This window comes from Nothobranchius furzeri, chromosome 19, assembly GCF_043380555.1.
Source record: "Nothobranchius furzeri strain GRZ-AD chromosome 19, NfurGRZ-RIMD1, whole genome shotgun sequence".
NCBI lineage: Eukaryota > Metazoa > Chordata > Actinopteri > Cyprinodontiformes > Nothobranchiidae > Nothobranchius > Nothobranchius furzeri.
This window is the reverse complement of record NC_091759.1, coordinates 26669211-26684065: the sequence shown is the minus strand read 5'-3', so window position 1 is coordinate 26684065 and position 14855 is coordinate 26669211. Positions and strand designations below refer to the sequence as shown.

Sequence of the window (14855 nt, the reverse complement as noted above, 5' to 3'; positions counted from 1 at the left end):
CACTAGTCACTCACTAGTCACTCACTAGTCATTCACTAGTCATTCACTAGTCACTCACTAGTCACTCACTAGTCATTCACTAGTCACTCACTAGTCACTCACTAGTCACTCACTAGTCATTCACTAGTCACTCACGAGTCACTCACTAGTCATTCACTAGTCATTCACTAGTCATTCACTATTCACTCACTAGTCATTCACTAGTCATTCACTAGTCACTCACTAGTCATTCACTAGTCATTCACTAGTCACTCAGTAGTCATTCACTAGTCACTCACTATTCACTCACTAGTCATTCACTAGTCATTCACTAGTCATTCACTAGTCATTCACTAGTCATTCACTACTCACTCACTAGTCATTCACTAGTCATTCACTAGTCACTCACTAGTCACTCACTAGTCATTCACTAGTCATTCACTAGTCACTCACTAGCCACTCACTAGTCACTCACTAGTCATTCACTAGTCATTCACTAGTCACTCACTAGTCATTCACTAGTCACTCACTAGTCATTCACTAGTCATTCACTAGTCATTCACTAGTCACTCACTAGCCACTCACTAGTCATTCACTAGTCATTCACTACTCACTCACTATTCACTCACTAGTCATTCACTAGTCATTCACTAGTCACTCACTAGTCATTCACGAGTAATTCACTACTCACTCACTATTCACTCACTAGTCATTCACTAGTCATTCACCAGTCACTCACTAGTCACTCACTAGTCATTCACTAGTCACTCACTATTCACTCACTAGTCATTCACTAGTCACTCACTAGTCACTCACTGGTCACTCACTAGTCATTCACTAGTCACTCACTAGTCATTCACTAGTCATTCACTAGTCACTCACTAGAACTCACTAGTCACTCACTTCTCACTCACTAGTCACTCACTAGTCATTCACTAGTCACTCACTACTCACTCACTAGTCACTCACTAGTCACTCACTAGTCATTCACTAGTCACTCACTAGTCATTCACTAGTCACTCACTAGTCATTCACTAGTCACTCACTAGTCACTCACTAGTCACTCACTAGTCATTCACTAGTCATTCACTAGTCACTCACTAGTCATTCACTAGTCATTCACTAGTCACTCACTAGTCACTCACTAGTCATTCACTAGTCACTCACTACTCACTCACTAGTCACTCACTAGTCATTCACTAGTCATTCACTAGTCACTCACTAGTCACTCACTAGTCATTCACTAGTCACTCACTAGTCACTCACTAGTCACTCACTAGTCATTCACTAGTCACTCACTAGTCATTCACTAGTCATTCACTAGTCACTCACTAGTCATTCACTAGTCACTCACTAGTCATTCACTAGTCATTCACTAGTCACTCACTAGTCATTCACTAGTCATTCACTAGTCACTCACTAGTCACTCACTAGTCACTCACTAGTCATTCACTAGTCACTCACTAGTCATTCACTAGTCATTCACTAGTCACTCACTAGTCATTCACTAGTCATTCACTAGTCACTCACTAGTCACTCACTAGTCACTCACTAGTCATTCACTAGTCACTCACTAGTCATTCACTAGTCATTCACTAGTCACTCACTAGTCACTCACTAGTCATTCACTAGCCACTCACTAGTCACTCACTAGTCATTCACTAGTCACTCAGTAGTCATTCACTAGTCATTCACTAGTCACTCACTAGTCATTCACTAGTCACTCACTAGTCACTCACTAGTCACTCACTAGTCACTCACTAGTGATTCACTAGTCATTCACTTGTCACTCACTAGTCACTCAGTAGTCATTCACTAGTCATTCACTAGTCATTCACTAGTAATTCACTAGTCACTCACTAGTCATTCACTAGTAATTCACTAGTCACTGACTAGTCATTCACTAGTCACTCACTAGTCACTCACTAGTCACTCACTAGTCACTCACTAGTGATTCACTAGTCATTCACTAGTCACTCACTAGTCACTCAGTAGCCATTCACTAGTCATTCTCTAGTCACTCACTAGTCATTCACTAGTCACTCACTAGTCACTCACTAGTCACTCACTAGTGATTCACTAGTCATTCACTAGTCACTCACTAGTCACTCAGTAGTCATTCACTAGTCATTCACTAGTAATTCACTAGTCACTCACTAGTCACTCACTAGTCATTCACTAGTCATTCTCTAGTCATTCACTAGTAATTCACTAGTCACTCACTAGTCATTCACTAGTAATTCACTAGTCACTCACTAGTCATTCACTAGTCATTCACTAGTCATTCAGTAGTCATTCACTAGTCATTCACTAGTCATTCACTAGTCATTCACTAGTCACTCACTAGTCACTCACTAGTCATTCACTAGTCATTCACTAGTCACTCACTAGTCATTCACTAGTCACTCACTAGTCATTCACTAGTCATTCACTAGTCACTCACTAGTCATTCACTAGTCACTCACTAGTCACTCACTAGTCATTCATTAGTCACTCACTACTCACTCACTATTCACTCACTAGTCATTCACTAGTCACTCACTAGTCATTCACTTGTCACTCACTACTCACTCACTATTCACTCACTAGTCATTCACTAGTCACTCACTAGTCATTCACGAGTCACTCACTAGTCACTCGCTAGTCATTCGCTAGTCACTCGCTAGTCACTCACTAGTCACTCACTAGTCACTCACTAGTCATTCACTGGTCACTCACTAGTCACTCACTACTCACTCACTAGTCACTCACTAGTCACTCACTAGTCACTCACTAGTCATTCACTGATCACTCACTAGTCACTCACTAGTCACTCACTAGTCACTCACTAGTCATTCACTAGTCACTCACTGGTCACTCACTAGTCATTCAGAGGGGGCGGGTATCGGTTATCTGAACAAAAAGGTGTTTCTAGAAGACCAAATGATGTTATGTTTAAACTGTGTTTGTGTGTGTGTGTGTGTGTGTGTGCATGCGTGTGTGTGTGTGTGTGTGCGCAAGTGTGAGTGCGTGCGTGCGTGTGTGTGTGTGTGCGTGCATGCGTGCGTGTGTGTGTGTGTGCGTGCATGCGTGCATGTGTGTGCACATGCACGTGTGTGTGTGCACGTGCGCGTGTGTGTGTGCACGTGCGTGTGTGTGTGTGTGTTATTAACTCAACATTTAGGAGATGAGCTTCCTAGTGGGAAGCAGCAGCTGAGCTGATAGACAGGTGGTGTCTCATGCAGAGATATTAAATTGGTTCAGAGACAGGAGGTGGGAGGAGCACAAGGAGGAGGAGAACGGTAAGTTGTTTGCAACAGATCAGAGAAGAGGAAAGAACATCTCTGCTTCTCCTGGTGCCTCCAGCCCTCTGGTCAGATGATTCAGCAAGACAGGAAGTGTGGGATCACAGACAAGTGCAGCAGCTGCTGTCTGCCAAGCAGAGGAGAGGGAACGCTGTAAACAAAACCACGAGAGCTCCTGATTAATTAGCAGGTTCTTGTTAGGCTGGAATCCTGATTGGGTCTGATCGATCATCACAGATGGTAAAAAAATTAAAATATTCAGTTCACTGAGAAAATGTTTTTAAACTTATCTCTGACTCTAACGGGTCACTGAGTGTTTCATGCAGGCTGAACATGAAGATAGTCTCCTACACCTACCTCCTGCAGTAGCTTCTGGTAGAAAACAGACGGTGAAACTCTAGGATAGAAAATCCTGACAGATCTACCTCACCCTGTCACTTACATTCATGCACTCACCCATCTGGACTCACGACGGGGAAGCTGTTGTTGGTTTAGTCCAGGAAACAGCAGAGAGCGTCTCTGCCAGTAGAAGCTAACTGTTAGCATTAGCAGCTCCACCACACAGCAGAACTCCTCCAGGCTTTTGTTATATGTGGAGACAAAACATCAACATTGCAGAGCAGACAGAGTCAGTGGTAGAGTCGTGTTGCTGTTAGCCAATCAGAGGAGAGATGTCCACATATCAGGAAATAGGGCTCCAGATCTTGCTCCCCACTCCTCTGGCTAACTTCTCCTAGCTAAAGAAATCAGCATAGACCAGCATATGCAGGGCTAGTTCCTGAAACAGGAGCACCAGAGCTTTGTTTCCTCAGAGGTCGACTCAAAAGGCGTTCATTCATCTTACATCTAACAGATCTTTGCAGATGTGTTGGAAACATGAGTGAACTTGGTCTTTAAGCTAAAGTTTAAAGTTTGAATAGCATCTGAGTTTTGTTGCAATAAAAAAAAAGTTTTAATCTGAAGAATCCGAACATCCTGTGAGTGAATATAGCAGCGAAATGTCAACAACCAACAGCTAACTTTCATCTTGTAATAATTGAAAGTTTCTGCATCGTTGAATAATTTCAACTCTTTCTGAGTCATCCAGGTCCGGTCAGGTGAGTTCATCAGCCTGCAGCGGGAAGCATCAGCTCAGCTAGAGTTCTGATGAGAATTAAAAAGAGAGATCATGTCTCTCCTGTCTTAGCTTCCCTACATTGGCTACCTGTTAAATTCAGAATAGATTTTAAGATCCTTCTTCTCACATATAAAGCTCTTAATAATCAAGCTCCATCATACATCAGTGATCTGATTGTTCCATACGTTCCTAACCGAGCACTTCGCTCTCAGACTGCAGGTCTACTGGTGGTTCCCAGAATATCTAAAATTAGGATGGGAGGCAGATCTTTTAGTTATCAGGCTCCTCTCCTGTGGAATCAGCTCCCAAGTGTTTTTCTCCCCAGAAGAAGCAACAATGGTGTTCTGCTGAGCTGTGGTTTCCTCATGGAGGGGGCCATCGTGCGTGTGTGTGTGTGTGTGCACCAGGTGCAGAGCAGGGACAGCTCTAAAATCTTCAGCTGATGTGAAAACACTAGACCTGGTAACTTAAATCAGGTTAAGCTCAACTGTCGTCTATTCCGGTGTGTTTGTGATGAAACTTCATCAGAACCCTGAAGAGCCAGACCTAAGCAGAACCGACACGGTTCTGGAACAGAAGGTCTGTTTAAACATCAGGCTGTCTCTGGGACTTAAGAAGAAGTGGATAAAAAATGTTCAGGCCCCAGACTGGGACACTCGAGTCCACATGTCACTTGACTGAGGGTCAGAGGTCAACCTCAGTTTTGGTTCTTCAGTTGTGCTCAGGTCACCCACTTCCTTTGTGCCGTTCTCTCCCACTGGCTTTGTGTCCCTCAGACATGTTTGCATGTGTGACTTCGGAGGTTGTTCTTCCTTCTTCGTAGCAGCAGAGAGATGATTAGATTGTCCAGAAGGACCGTTTCCTTGACGGTAAAACTCTCTTCTACTGTCCTGCTGTCTCTTGTCCCTCACACTTTGTCTCTCCAACGTCCTGTAAAGCCGTAGAGAAGAGACGGATGGACTGAGCGTCTGGCTCCTTCAGGTAAAACAGCCTGTTAATGTGGAAAACTAAGCTTGTTCCATTTTCATCAGAAAGCCGTAAACCACTCAGAGGCTATTGTGCACGAGAGCCTACGTGCACGAGAGCCTACGTGCACGTAGGCATCTGTGTACGCAGGGACATCTGCTCCTCTTCCAAAAGTCAAACAGAGCGCAAAATGAGTGCCAGATAAAAATCCATTTCCTGTCTCTGTTAGCTCATCATCAGTCCATCTTTCTGCCTTTCACTCTTCCTCAGCGCCTCCGCTCCATCTCTCATCTCACCTGTCGTCACGCTCACACTATGATTGCTTTCTGCCATTATTGGTCCGTCCTTTATTCTTTTCTCTTTCACTCAGCGGATCCTTCCTCCTCCTTATCTCACCGCTAAGTGCCAGCTCCATGTCTAGTAGAACTCCGGAGGCTCTCGTAGAAGGTATCTGAGCCTCAGCTGGGGCCGACCGGCACCAGCCGCCAGTAGGTAGATGTTGCTAAAGGGGCTAAGTCATCAGGGACTAACAGAACCAGAACCTCAGCAGATCTCACCAGAAAATAGAAGATAAGAATGTTATGCTATTAGCTAACACTGATGCTAATGCTATCAGCTCTGATGCTAGCACACGGTGCTAAATATGTTCACTAACACGCTAATGCTATTAGCTAACCCTAAATAGCAACTCAATGAACAGAAATTGTAAAACAGCAGTGAAAAAGCCACGTGTGTTTTAATTTAACCTTTATTTACCACCATGAGTGGACGGAGATCTCGTTCTCATTTACTACGATGATCCGGCCCAGAGGCAGCCGCTCACACGTCGTTAGCTTTACACCAAAGAAAACGGGTAACATACATCATACAAGATAAAACAGTTAGACATAAAGACCACGGACTGTTCTAGCAGGAGCTCAGGTGGTAGAGCGGGTTGCCTCATGATCGGAGGGTCATGGGTTTGATTCCAGCTCCTGCCAGCGGTATTCTGCTGTTGTGTCCTTGGGCAAGACACTTCACCCAACTTGCCTGTGTTGGTGGTGGTCAGAGGGGCCGACGGTGCCAAATGGCAGCCTCACCTCTACGTAGTAGCTTACATCACTAACAGTGTGTGAAAGCGTCTTTGAGTGTCCTAAAAAGTGCTATATAAGTTAGATGTGTTATTATTATTATTATCACTATTTTTCTCATGTAGAACACGTACGAGCAATCAGAACGGACTAAAACAGTCTTTAGTACTCAGAAGAACACTGATCACAAACTATTGATCACCATGAATTATTGAGGGTAGATAATGGAATGTAGGTAGGGAGCTTCAGTGGTTCTGCAGCTCATCCCAGTCGTTGGAAGCAGCAAACTGGAATGAGGAGCGGCCAAAGGAGGTGCGAGCTTTGGGAGTAACCGTAGAGATGAGGTTACTGGAACGTAAACGTTGCTGGTTGTTGGACGTGATGATGATGAGAGAAGAAATGACGGGTTAGGGTAACCCTAACCACAACCAGTGTAACATCCTGCAGGAATGGAGCGAAGGCCAGTTAACGAGTGAGTACAGATCACATGATGAGTAGTGAAAGGGGCACCAGTGACCAAGCGGGGTGCTGAGTGATGAATAATCGAGTTTATGAAGACGTTTTTAGGTAGCGGTCCTATAAATGATGTCACCGTCATCTAAGATGGAAGGATTGTCATGTTGACCAAGGTTTGCTTTGCAGAATGAGTAACGGATGACCTGTTGCTATAGAAACCCAAGTCTTCACTTGACTTTAGAACGTAATGAATTCATGTGAATGTCAGATGAAAGTGTGCTGCCAAGCCAGACACCAGATACTTATAGGAACTGACAAATTGCTGGTGAAGGTTCTCAGTCATCCAGGTGATGGTAATCCAAAGGATTCAAATGAAGGCGGCTGGACTTCTTTGGATTCTTGAAGACGTTTTGCTTCTCATCCGAGGAGCTTTGTCAGTTCTGACTGGAATATGGGAGAGTCCCGCTTATAGGCTGTAGCTGTCTGCTGTTATTTACCAAGCTGAAACTCCTCTAGGTACAACTGACGAGCTGAAGCTCTGTACCATCCAGGGAAACAACACTAGGGTGGAAAATTCTGATTGAAGATCATGAACTTTGTTTTACTTGTGTTTAAATGAAGATAAAGGTTGAAGAAGGCATGTTGAAGATGATTCAAGTTGTGCTGCAAGGAGGACAAAGCTGTGTTCAAGGAAGAACTGCATGAATATAAAATGGTGTCGTCTGCATATAAAAGTATATGAGAACTGTCAACAGCATGAACAATGTTATTAATATAGACTCTGAATGAGGCTGGGCCCAGTATCGACCCTTGAGGAACACCCATAGATAGAGGTAGAGGAGCAGATTGGTAACCCTCTGTTCTCACTGGCGTACGACCTAAGATACAACTTCTGAACCACGCCACGGACGCCTGAGAAGGTCCTGTATGTTTGGGCCTGCTAAGTAAGATGTTATGGTCTACCGAGTCAAAGGCTTTAGCCAAGTCAACAAACACAGCCACACAATGTTCCTTGTTGTCAACGGCACACATGATGTCATTCAGCACTTGAAGTGTTGCAGAGACACATCCATGGCCAGTTCTGAAGCCGGACTGCGTGGGGGTAATAATACTGCTGGATTCCCGATAGCGAGTTAGCTGTTTGACTAACTTTCACTGACTTTAGAGAGGCAAGGCAGGACAGGATGGGCCTGTGTAGCGCTTTAATAAAGACGTAAAAATAATCACCACATGTCTCTAGTTAATTACAATGTTATGTCTAAATGTTTGACCGCAAATCCAAATAATAACACTAAACATTAACATTTAAAATCAAATATAAACATAAAGTAAAATACAAATATTTAGATTTCAGATTTTCAGGCTCTTCTAAAGTGAATAGATGGCTAAAATGCAAACTCACAAAAAGAAAGTTAAAAAACAAACACCAAACATCCAGATTGAGTGGTACCATCAGAGACACTGACCTCTTAGACTGGAGACCTCTTTCCACTTTAATCAGGTTCATCTTATGAAGTCAAACCCAAATGACCATTTAAACGTTTAGATGCAGCATAAATGTAGACGCCATTCTGAATATGTATATAATGTATTACTTTACAATCGTCACCTCATATTAGAACTGAAAGAGAAACACTAGCCAAGCCAAATCATCATCATCATCATCATCATCATCATCATCATCATAACTCCCACTGCAGCTTGTTCAGAATGCTGCTGGAGTCTTAACAAGAACTAAGAGAACAGAGCACATCACTCCTGTTCTTAGATTCCTACACTGGTTACCAGTAAACTACAGGACAGACTACAAAGTGCTACTACTGGTTTATAAATCACTCAATGGCATGGGGCCAGAATACATGTCAGAACTCATTCCTGTATAAACACCCAATAGGGCTCTGAGATCCTTAGGAAGCAATCAGCTGGTAGAACCTCGGGTCAGAACCAAACATGGTGGAGATGCATTTAGACCTCAGAGGCGCCCCAGCCCTAGTGTTGTTTAAATCACAACTTAACACCCTGATGTACTCATCGGCATCTGAATGATGTGTTGTGGAACTGTAATGTGTGATGTAATAGCTCATCCTTAATTCTGTCTGTTCCTTTTAGCTCTCACCCCGGCTTTCCACAGCAGCTGTCAGCAGCACGTTACTGCAGCAGCACGTCATAGCTGCTGATAGGAACCGCTGTGGTCAACAGAACCTTTTCCACCGGAGCCGTCAGCAGCGCGAGTCGGCCGCGTCTCAGGAGCAGCATGTCGCGGCCTTTACGCGCCGGTTCTATTTTCTACGCGCGGCGCCTCTGAAACGGGTCAAGTTCGACATTTTTGGGGAAGGAAAGACAGGAAATCAGACGCGGAAATGGAGAGAAGCTTCCGAGATTTTCAGAATAAAGAACGTACTGCCTTCCGGTTGCTTTACTTTTAAAACAAGTTACTAACTGTGCGTCCCCATGAGAAGTTATCACCTAGCTAGCGGTCTCCTTTGTTTTTCAGGTCCGTATTGACGATTATAAAACGGACAGAACATAAAACACAAACCATGTTGTAATTTTCTCCTGCTTGTTGTTGTGTTTACTGACGAAGTCACTCGTGTGACTTCGTGCTCTTGTCGGTGACAGCTGCTCCCCTGCTGCTTCACGTCTCGTGGGAAGGGCCGAGCAGCAGCTTACGCCAGCAAGACGTGCTGCTGACGGCTCCGCTGGAAAGCCGGGGTAAGCTAGATTGTATCTGTGTAGATTAGAATTAGTGTTCTCCTGGTTGTTGCTGCTGTTGTTGTAGTTGCTGTTGTTGCTGTTGCTGCTGCTGTTGTTGTAAATGCTGTTGTTGTTGCTGTTGTTGTTGTTGTTGCTGTTGCTGCTGCAGTTGTTGTAGTTGCTGTTGTTGCTGCTGTTGTTGTTCTTGTTGTAAATGCTGTTGTTGCTGCTGCTGTTGTTGTTGCTGTTGCTGCTGCTGTTGTTGTAAATGCTGTTGTTGCTGCTGCTGTTGTTGCTGCAGTTGTTGTAGTTGCTGTTGTTGCTGCTGTTGTTGTTCTTGTTGTAAATGCTGTTGTTGCTGCTGCTGTTGTTGCTGCTGTTGCTGCTGCAGTTGTTGTAGTTGCTGTTGTTGCTGCTGTTGTTGTTCTTGTTGTAAATGCTGTTGTTGCTGCTGCTGTTGTTGTAAATGCTGTTGTTGCTGCTGCTGTTGTTGTTGTTGTTGCTGCTGCTGTTGTTGTAAATGCTGTTGTTGCTGCTGTTGTTGTTGTTGTTGCTGCTGCTGTTGTTGTAAATGCTGTTGTTGCTGCTGCTGTTGTTGTTGTTGTTGCTGCTGCTGCTGTTGTTGTTGTTGCTGCTGCTGTTGTTGTAAATGCTGTTGTTGCTGCTGTTGTTGTTGTTGTTGCTGCTGCAGTTGTTGTAGTTGCTGTTGTTGCTGCTGTTGTTGTTCTTGTTGTAAATGCTGTTGTTGCTGCTGCTGTTGTTGTTGTTGTTGCTGCTGCTGTTGTTGTAAATGCTGTTGTTGCTGCTGTTGTTGTTGTTGTTGCTGCTGCTGTTGTTGTAAATGCTGTTGTTGTTGCTGCTGCAGTTGTTGTAGTTGCTGTTGTTGCTGCTGTTGTTGTTGTTGCTGTGGTTGTAGATGTTGCTGTTCTTGTTGTTTTTGCTGTTGTGGTTGTTGTTGCTGTTTTTGCTATTGTTGATGTTGTTGTTTTTGCTGTTGTTGTTGTTGCTGTTGTTTTTGCTGTTGTTGATGTTGTTGTTTTTGCTGTTGTTGTTGTTTTATTTGTGCAGTTGTTGTTTTTGCTGCTGCTATTGTTGTTGTTGCTGTAGTTGTAGATGTAGCTGTTGTTGTTGTTGCTGCTGCTCTTGTTGCCGTTGTTGTTGTTTTAGCTGTTGTTGTTTTTGTTGTTGCTGCTGCTGTTGTTTTATTTTTGCAGTTGTTTTTGCTGTTGTTGTTGTTGCTGTTCTTGTTTTTGTTGTTTTTCTGTTGTTGCTGCGGTTCTTGTAGTTGTTGTTGTTTTTGCTGTTGTCGTTGCTGTTCTTGTTGTTGTTGTTTTTGCTGTTGTTGTTGTTTTTGCTGTTGTCGTTGCTGTTCTTGTTGTTGTTGTTGTTGTTGTTTTTGCTGTTGTTGTTGCTGTTGTTGTTTTTGCTGTTGTTGTTGTTTTTGCTGTCGTTGTTGTTGTTGTTGTGGTGCCGTTTCATGCCGACTGTAAAGCACATTGAATCGCCCTGTTGGAATGTGCCGTGTGAGTAAAGCTGCCCTCCTGTTCCAGCGGGACCCAAACCTACATCTCCAGCACCACGGGGCTCTGATCTCTGGCTCTCATCTAATTTACATCTCAGATGATGAAGGAAGAACCTTTTCGAGATCACTGATAAAAAAGTTCTCGTTCTTTTGTAGCAAAAAAAATTAAAAACTTGAAGTTCAAGCTTTGATGCTTGTTAGAAGGAGTTTTTACCAGCTGGCGGAACCGGAGTTATTCACTTCCTGTGTGCAGAATGTTTTATTTTGAAGGACTTGGCCATGAGAGACGTGAGTCACTTTTTATTAATGAGGTTATTCTGCTGCTGCTTCCTGTTTATCTACAGATCTTCATCCTTCTGAAGATGACGGGAAGTTGATGATTCATTCCCGCTGGCTGTTCCCATCAGCACGCCCCTCCCCCTGCTTGGAGTCGGAATGACTGGAATCCAGTCAAGACGTTCTCCAGATGACAACTAGATGTATTTGGTGCCAGGTTCCTTCTCTGGTTCTGGTTCTGGTCTGACAGTTTCCCTATTTCTGCTTCATGACTTCTTCTCGTGAGTTTGTTTGTTTTTCCTTGTTTATTCATTGAACCCTCCCACTGTCCTAATGGGGTGACCCGCGAGGAAAGTCTACCATTGAGCAGGGTTGATGGTTAAAAACAAACCTGAAGGAGATTTGAAGTTCTGATGTCTCGGTGGTCCACGGTGGACAGTGCTGCTCACTCAAAGACCAAATTCTGTTAGAACTGAGTCCTGTTGGACCATCTGTCCTTGGAGATTGGATCGTCCAAGTCATGTTCTGTGTCCTTGTGGTCCCTAGCCCCCCCCCCAGGTCTCCCTTCAGGTTTCTCCTAGTCACTCCGCTGTAGTTTTCTACAGGTTCAGATTTCCAGTTCACCAGTCTCCTTTAGTGTGTTTCCTTCCTCACTTAGATCATTCCTTTACTTGTGTTTAGATTCCCGGGTCTTTTTCCTGCAGTGTTTAAGTTTAGTTTAGGTGAGTTTAGCAGCTTTTGTTTTACAGGATTTAAATCTGGTGTTCTCTGCTGCTTGGTTCTGCTCCTCCTCTCAGTTCATTAGTCTCACCTGAACCCAATTCCCTTCATCACAGCTGCTGTGTGCATCATCCTGTCCTGTTTGCTGGTCCATTGTCTTTGTCAGCGTGGCTTTGGCTCCTCTCTAGTGACGATAGATCCTGGCTCATGACTTGATCGTCATCCTAAACAAAAGGACTTATTTATACAACTGCTCCAGCCTGGAGTTGTTCTGGTGTTCTGCACTTTGGGTCCAATCCTCCTGCGCTCTCAGCATGACCGTCCACCTCCAGGTGTTCTGGACTAGGTTCATCAGAGGAAGCTGTCCCTGCAGGGGGCCAACAAACAGAACCAGAACCCCACATGTGTAGTTCAGCTTGGATCTGTTTGGACCCGTCATGTCTCCCAGGGACACGGAGAGCAGAGTGACATGGACACGGACAAACCGGTTCTGGCCAGAGGAGAACCCATCAGAGAAGCCCAGAACCTTCCTAGGACCATCTGAATGTACTCCTGCTGGGTCCATTACAATTTGGATCAGAACCGTGAGTTTGAACCTAAACAGAACCAGAACCACTGGCTTCAAATCCGATGTTCTCCCCACAGCGCAGTCGGGAGTTCTGGATCCGGCTGCTGCAATTCACCGCCAGATTCCCATTATGAACTTTCTGCTCCGAACCTCCCGGTCCTGTCAGAGGTCGGGTCAGAACCCTAATCAAGGCCGTCCCGGTCCGGTTCTGCTTTCCAAGCAGCACCAGAGGGTTCTCAGGTTTGACTTTACAACCCAAACGCCTCCGACCCACGCTCCCATCTCTGATCGCTAAACTAGAGGAAATGAACACACACACACACACACACACACACACACACACACACACACACACACACACACACACACACACACACACACTAGAACTCACACACACACACACGCACACACAAACACACACTAGAACTCTCACACACACATACACACACTAGAACTCTCACACACACACACACACACACACACACACACACACACACACACACACACACACACACACACACACACACACACACACACACACACTAGAACTCTCACACACACACACACACATACACACACTAGAACTCACACACACACACACACACACACACACAAACACACACACACACACACACACACACACACATACACACACTAGAACTCTCACACACACACACACACACACACACACACACACACACACACACACACACACACACACACACACACACACACACACACACACACACACACACACACACACACACACACACACACACACACACACACACTAGAACTCTCACACACACACACACATACACACACTAGAACTCACACACACACACACACACACACACACACACACACACACACACACACACACACACACACACACACACACACACACTAGAACTCACACACACAAACAAACACACACACACACACACACACTAGAACTCACACACACAAACAAACACACACACACACACACACACACACACACACACACACACACACACACACACACACACACACACACACACACACTAGAACTCACACACACAAACAAACACACACACACACTAGAACTCACACACACAAACAAACACACACACACACACACACACACTAGAACTCACACACACAAACAAACACACACACACACACACACACACACACACACACTAGAACTCACACACACAAACAAACACACACACACACACACACACACTAGAACTCACACACACACACACACACACTAGAACTCACACACACAAACAAACACACACACACACACACACACACACACACACACACACACACACACACACACACACACGGTCCGTTTACATCATGGTTGAGCTGTTCTGTCCTCCAGCAGCCTGATCTCAGGTCAGCTGTCCTGTTAGAACGTTCCTCACATGGAACCAACAGGAATAAAAAGGCTCTTCGGGAAGTTTGATCTTTTCATAAGATTTTATAACAGGAAGTGAATAAATAGCTAATGTGATTTTGTTAAAGCCTGACTGTTTCTGTTGAAGTGAGCCAGGGCTGAGGAGACAGGTGTAGCGTGATGATGATGATGATGATGATGATACTACAGATTAATTATGATCAATAAGATGTGATGATTCCATATAAATATGGAATATGAACCTGATTGATCTTTGAATGTTTAACCAGAAGATTCTAGGGTTGTTTGCTTCTTCAGGGACCATAAACACACTTCGTATTACTTGTGGCTGGTGAACATATGGCTGGTGAATATATGGCTGATGAATACGTGATTGGTGAACATGTGGCTGGTGAACACGTGATTGGTGAACATGTGGCTGGTGAACACGTGGTTGGTGAACACGTGGCTGGTGAATATATGGCTGGTGAACACGTGGCTGGTGAAAATATGGCTGGTGAACACATGGCTGGTGAAAATATGGCTGGTGAATATATGGCTGGTGAACACGTAGCTGGTGAATATGAGGCTGGTCAACAGGTGGCTTGTGAAGATGTGGCTGGTGAAGATGTGGCTGGTGAATATGTGGCTGGTGAATATATGGCTGGTGAAGATGTGGCTGGTGAATATATGGCTGGTGAACACGTGGCTGGTGAATATTTGGCTGGTGAATATTTGGCTGGTGAAGATGTGGCTGGTGAACACGTGGCTGGTGAATAAATGGCTGGCCAACACGTGGCTTGTGAAGAT

General features: G+C 44.5%; 2 protein-coding genes across 2 annotated transcripts; both read right to left on the bottom strand.

Annotated features, from left to right (window-relative positions):
• Nucleotides 1–6661: 6661 nt before the first annotated feature.
• Nucleotides 6662–10586, bottom strand: LOC139064223 (probable serine/threonine-protein kinase clkA; the record flags this gene model as incomplete). The annotated part of the gene is made up of 5 exons (XM_070547278.1): nt 6662–6735; nt 7478–7535; nt 7836–7964; nt 8323–8379; nt 9528–10586. Coding segments are annotated over 5 exons (1377 nt in total), but the record flags the coding sequence as incomplete, so codon positions are not given.
• Nucleotides 10516–11303, bottom strand: LOC139064287 (J domain-containing protein DDB_G0295729-like). Its single transcript, XM_070547587.1, has one exon. The coding sequence runs from the start codon at nt 11061–11063 to the stop codon at nt 10653–10655; it is 411 nt and encodes a 136-aa protein (XP_070403688.1). The 5' UTR covers nt 11064–11303; the 3' UTR covers nt 10516–10652.
• Between the last annotated feature and the right edge of the window lie 3552 nt (nt 11304–14855).

Excerpts from the sequence above, each read along its gene's own strand:
- LOC139064287 (XM_070547587.1), bottom strand. The coding sequence starts at position 11,063 with ATGTGCTTTACAGTCGGCATGAAACGGCACCACAACAACAACAACAAC.